Raw genomic sequence first — 6,474 nt, forward strand, 5'->3', positions numbered from 1 at the left:
CATATTACAAAGATTTGCATGGTTATGACCTATACATTGTTCAGATTAAAATTCTTTTGAAACCATTTCCTTGCCTATTAATCAGAAAATCAACATAAAATACTCTCTTATATAAAATCAAAATGGAGACATCAGTAGGATTTATTTGGCTGATTTGAAGTTCACTCACGCAAACCAAAAGACCACTTCAAACTTTTGATTGATATTTCTTTTGTTAGGTTGCAATGCGTTCATTTTTCTTAAGAATTAGTTAAATCATTCCTGCCAACTCTGATGGCATGCGATGATACATCCCTTATAACAAAATAATGCACCAGAAGATCAGAGTAATGTATACTTACCAATCAATATTGCAGGTTTTTTCCCATCTAATCTGTCACATAAAGAATTAGATTTGTTTGCATCGTAACATACAACTGTACTCTCACTAGCCCAAGTATAAATGGAGACAAAACTCATACTCGATAGTTTTATATTATATTCAATAATGTGATTTAAACTTTGCTTCTCCATATCAAAACTCTTACAAGAATACAATCCCATCTCATTATATTACTGTAAGGAAATTACAAGGGGAAAAAGGATGCCTTCAACTGCAACGACCAGTCAACTTTTATTGAGCTTTTGGTAAAATGGATCTCAAACACTAGTTTAACATGGAACTAGTTATGGTCATCCATCACTGAAGATCCTCACTATCATCAAAGCTATTTTGATACCCTTGGGCTTAAAGATTCATAGGCATACATTAAAAATTTAACTGGAGGTAAAACTCTATAGTTTGGTTCCCTATGACTGAGAGGTCCAATGAAGGGATTACCTATTTATTTTCCAGGACTCTTAAACAGGGGGATATTTTTTTCTATATAGCTAGTTTTTGAGTTGTTTGATTTAAACTTTATAATATGCAGAAAGGATTTGCTTTTTTTTTTATGAAGACCAGCACATGGCTGTTTCAAATCCCAATAGTATATTACACCTTCATGAAAACTTGCAGGTCCTTTAGTTGCTATTTTTGTCCATAGCTAAAATTAAGTCGGTTGATTTATATTATACAGGAAGGATTTACTTGCTTCATATGTAGACCAGCAAATGGCCGCTGCAGGCGCATGGAACAGAATTCTAGGCTTCAATCCTTTCATCAAAGCTGCAGGGCCCTCTTTACTTACTATTTTCTGTGCAGCATTGAGTATTGAGCTACTAGTGAATCTTTCTGCACCACAAACCCCCTGCAAAATCGACATATTTACCATGTCAAACTCCGAAATTATACATTAAAAATTTCAGTGTTAATTTTGAGCTTGATGTGTTGCAGTAATTCACAGCAATGAAGCAACATTTTAGTTATGGAGAGCTCAAAAAGCGTAATAAATGCCTTTGAATGAATAGATAAGCCAAATTAAAAAGAACCAATCCGTGATGAGCCAAATTAAAAAGACCAATCCATGCTCAGTATCTTCTATATACAGAAGTTTGAACATCAAGCATGTGCTTTTGCAGCTTATCAAACCAGTAAAATGATAATGAAATACCAATAATAAGATGTATGGGTGGATCCCTTCGCCAAACGTATTAGCAAATGTCTTAAAGATTTTGCTTTTGCATTCACTAATGGATGACTCAGAAATCAGAAACATGGATAATTAATATAAGGTACATTCTATTAGCTGCTAACAGCCTAACACAGACTTGTTGAAGAACCAAGAAGCCAATCTTCAGCACCCCACTACCAGAACCTTCGAATTGTCCTCATTCGATGACTTCATTCTTGAAAATTTTAAACATCGTTCATACTTCTATGCAGCCTTAAGACATATTTGAATGCATGCAACAAGCATAACCATTGTTTTATTTTTGCTTGATCACAGAACCCAGGGCTTAGCCCTGGAGATTGGTTGCCTTCAAAGCTATACGGTTTTGAGTGATTGACATCTAAGTGTTTCAGAAAACGGGTGACCTTATACAGTTATAAATATGAAAACTAAGAACACGCATTAACTTGGATGTCATCTAATACCAAAAGTAAAACATCTTACTATAGCAAGTAATATAAAACTACAGGCTCATCTAGACTTTAATCTCTTAAATTTGAAGGAACACAAAAAAGTGAAGAATATTACTACTTCGAGGGTATCCCACAAGCAGATGAATTGAAGTTTACCAATTATAACAACTGGGAGTTTATGGGATCGTCACATATTTGCAACCATTTAGTGTTAGTTTGGACAATAATTTAATTATTTATTCATCGATTCAATGATGATTGAATTAAGATTAATCCAGAAGCTTTTTAACTCATTGAATGTTCTGGTGTGAACCTACAATTCTATCATGCTTGATCATTTTGGATAAAATAAGTTTACTACTGCACTCTCATTTTGAACTATTTGTATCAATAAGCTGAAAGTTCTGGGGTTCTCAATATCATTAAATTCAATTATATGGAAGTCAATTGCAATCTGTAAATTCGTACTAGTAAATGGGAAAACTGCATGTACTGGAAAAAGCTATTCTAATTTAACTTTAAAACTAAATAGCTGGACGCTAGAACTGTAAGAAACTAGTTACGTCCTACAATTAGGATCACAAATGAGTATTAAATTATTAATAGAACAGGAAACAAAAAAACATTTCACAAATTTGATGACAAGCTCAGACCAAAAGACCACTGACCAAATTATAGTCATGTCCCTACACACACGCACAACAGGAACCACCAGCAGCAGCAAAATAATATGAAAATACTCAGTTTTGCCCCATTTCTAGTAAGAGATTTTGTGTGCAGCAAGAAAACTACAAGCAACAACTAACTTCATGACTAAGGGCAAGTGTACTTGAATTCCAAAAAGAGAATCGCTTCAACAGACCTTTAAAAGAAGTTCCGTAAACTTTTAACCGTATCTCTAATAAAAGAAAACAACATTGATATTATACATCCCACAAACGACTGAGTTTTAATTTGTAACTCAGAATTGGAATCAATTCCCTATCTATACCACATATTTCTTAAAGGCCCATGTCAATTATGCTTAAACTTCCGTATTGAGAAATCTAACCACAAGCAAAAGATTGGATGCTTCTGTTTCCCGAAACTCTTATGATTACCTAAATTATGAGCAGGGTACAAACCTGGCATTGCAAACGGGTCTTGATCACATCAAGTGGCGTTGTCACGGCACTTCCCAGTGCTCCAGCTGCCCCACCTGCAGTGACATGAGCGAGCAGGTGCTCTTCACTTGCATTTTCTGGAGAAAATTTCATCAAAACTTTCTTGACCGCCTCATAAGTTGCAAAATGAACGGCAGTGAAAGGGGCATTCATCACCACAGTAGTCCGATAGGATGCATAAAAGGCTCGAAAACCCTCTTCTTTCAATATTCTCTTTATGCAATCCACTACTCCTTTATAGGGGCTGCTTCTCAATTGCAACCTCTGTTTCACCACATCCATAGGTGTAAACACTGCATCACTTGCAATAGTAGCTAGTACTCCAGAAGTAGCATGTGCAAGAGGGTGGTGACCATGTCTGTTGCCTCCCAGTTTCTCCTTGCAAACCTCGTATACAGAAAAATAGACAGCATGAGCAGGTCCGGCTCCTAAACTCATTGCTCCAATACCTCTATAGAGCCCAAGGGCCCCCTCGGATTTGACTATTGTCCTAAAGGCTCTTCCTACACCTGAATGAACAGAACCGCCTGAACTAGCAAGCATTTGCATGCGAGTTTTCAATGTGTCGACAGGAAACATGGCCGTATGCTCAACCATCCCAGCAACAGAGCCAGCTAACATGAATTGGCCAAATCTAAGCCCATCATGCAAAACTGCGGTCTCCTCTTTCTCCTTATTTATCATTCTGCTATTCTCACTATCATAATTGACCAGATTATGCGCTTCTTTGTGCTTCACCAGTAGCCCCTCACGTAACTCTGAAGCAGTTTCTGCCATGCTCCTGCAAGAAATGATCTTCACCTCCAAGATTCTCTCAGTACATGTACGAAATATATCAACCCCGTCCCCCAACCAATATAATCTACGCCAACTGAATCAAATTAGCTTCTTAAATACAAACCAAAATAACGCTAAAAAGTAAAGACATCAGTTTTAACCAACTAAAAAATCGTACGATTAAGTAAGATTGTCAACATAGTTGTCAGAAAAAAGTCTATTGGGCTCTAGAAAATCTTTTAACACAATTTTCAGAAAAGAGTCTTTTGGGCTATAGTAATCTAGCTGTATAGTTAGACGCTAATAGAAAGATGGGTCAGGTTCAAAACCCAGTAAAAGATTCGTGTTAATATGGCTAAATAGATGTGGCCCTCAATCAAGATCAGAAACTAAATTCACCATTACAATTTATAAAGGGCAAAAATCGAAGGTAACAACATTTACATACGGTGTATATGTTTGGTGATTCTCTAGTGCATCACTGTTAGATAAAACCCTTCTGAGTAAACCGCTTTTATCTCTATCGAACTAACGTCTTAACCTATCTTTCACAAGTAACCAACCATAATCATAGTTGAATATGGTCAAGAATTAACTATGTTACGAGAGTTCAACCAATCTCTTCACCCATATTTACACCAATGTTTCAAACATCCTATCTCTCATGAACATTGAAAAAAACTAGTGATCGGAAATAAATGACAATCCTCTTCAAAGGAACATTCTCAGGACAATCCTTACTGGAAAACTATGAACCGTTCCTTGAACCCCTTTTTCTCTTTACAATTTCATAGTTAAATCTGTCAAACTCAAGTTTTACTAATTCCACTAATAAACCAATCACCCTCTTTCTTATATTCGAATGCAATATTCTCCCGTTTGAAAGAAAAATAAATAAAAATCAGACAACAATCTTAAAACGCAGGCGAACAAAACCCTTGACAGCGGGCTCACATTATTCAACGCCTCAAAATAGAAAATTTATATGCATAAATCAAATTCAAACTCACAACATGTCTGCCTGTAAATTCAAAACAAAATTCAATAAAGTGGAATAAGAATCTAAGAAATCAAAGGGATAATATAAGAAAATGACTACTCGAAAGGAAGGAGGAAACATCACGATTCTCAAATAGGGCATCTTGTAGCATGCAGTGGTCCATAGTGATGGAGAAATTTGGGATTGCTCAGCGAACAGCTATTAAGTTGCTTCTATATTCTCCGCTCAATAATAGAAATGGGATATTATCGCTGGCTTCTTTCTTCCCCTCCCTCGATCATAACTCAATTTTTATTTTTTTTAAAAGAGTTAAAAAGTCTCAATCACACGATTCGTCCACTAATCCGTTCAACCCGCAAATAGTTTGATAACATTTTGCAGTCTTTGAAGGAAATAATGGAAGATGACGTGAATAGCTGTTAATCTAATTTTGGCTAGTAGTCGTTAGTGGACATTTGGACATTTTTAGTAATAATTTGTGGAGTTGATGGTCCTATCATTGTTGAATTTTGCTGCTTATTTATTAACAATGTTAGATTGAAATTTTCATAATTAATATTGTAGATAAATATTTTGACGAAAAATAGGAGGCAATAAAGGAGAGGGAAATCAAGTCTACGAAGCCACATGTCAATTTTCTCTATAAGCACTGCCCTCACCTTTTTTTGATGTGTTTATTCTAGCCCCCACTTTTTTTCAATGCTTAATTCTATACTTTAAGCGGTAGTTGTTTCACAAAAGTAGGGATAGATTCCAAATTATCATTTTCCCATAGTTGAAAAATAGCATGGGAACACTCCAACTACTTAAATTTAAGCACAAATCACACTTAAGCATCGGCATGGAAACATGGGGTTATGGGTACACATATGAAATGAACTTCAATTGTTTTCCTCTTTTTTAAAAAATTAATGTATTGGAGTTATTTTGCAATAAGATTAGATTTATTTTTTTGTGATTAGGGGAGAGGATTTAACATCTTTATTTAGCATTTTTTAAAATCGTATGGAAACTTATGTAGAAATCTCAAAGCATGTCCAATTTTTATTTCAATTAACATGACTAATCCTCTATTGATAACTTAGGTTTCAAGGTCATATTATCAAACATGATGCTAGGTTGATATGATTTTTACCAAGACGTTAATATCATCCCAAAAATATACGACCAATATAATGCAAAAGGGAGACTCATACTTGTGCACTTGATGTGACATCATATGATTGATTGCTTTCTAGAACTAAGAGACATTTTTTAGAGTTATAGGTGACTCTAGAACACCCCTGAGATCAAATGAAAGATCAAGATAGCTTCCTCAAGAGAAGGGTGAGACAATTAAAACAAGATGCAAGAATGATATTATTGCTAATGAACATGAATAAAATGTACATAATGAGCCTCCTTATATAGGCAAGGTAATAAGAGACTGATAAGGCATAGATATGTTATCGTCCACATAAGGTGGAATCACAAGCCCACTAAAGGTGATCATCCTCTATTAAGCAATGAAGTATATGCAACATATAGAG

The 6,474-nt window shown here is 35.3% G+C and overlaps 1 protein-coding gene across 2 annotated transcripts; it reads right to left on the bottom strand.

Moving 5' to 3' along the window:
* Nucleotides 1–523: 523 nt before the first annotated feature.
* LOC149549293 (uncharacterized) lies at nucleotides 524–5,219 on the bottom strand. Of its 2 annotated transcripts, none has more exons than XM_089792737.1 (3): nucleotides 5,045–5,219; nucleotides 3,130–4,030; nucleotides 524–1,229 (listed from the first exon to the last, which is right to left on the bottom strand). In XM_089792737.1, exons 2-3 carry the CDS (start codon nucleotides 3,943–3,945, stop codon nucleotides 1,032–1,034), a joined length of 1,014 nt encoding a protein of 337 aa, XP_089648863.1. In that variant the 5' UTR covers nucleotides 3,946–4,030; nucleotides 5,045–5,219; the 3' UTR covers nucleotides 524–1,031. The 2 variants fall into 2 exon arrangements, with proteins under 2 accessions (XP_089648863.1, XP_089648862.1); XM_089792736.1 differs by lacking the exon at nucleotides 5,045–5,219 and adding an exon at nucleotides 4,394–5,026.
* Between the last annotated feature and the right edge of the window lie 1,255 nt (nucleotides 5,220–6,474).

The sequence above is a fragment of the Cupressus sempervirens genome, chromosome 7 (assembly GCF_028749045.1).
Source record: "Cupressus sempervirens isolate cs-2001-9-10 chromosome 7, ASM2874904v1, whole genome shotgun sequence".
NCBI classification, from domain to species: Eukaryota; Viridiplantae; Streptophyta; class Pinopsida; order Cupressales; family Cupressaceae; genus Cupressus; species Cupressus sempervirens.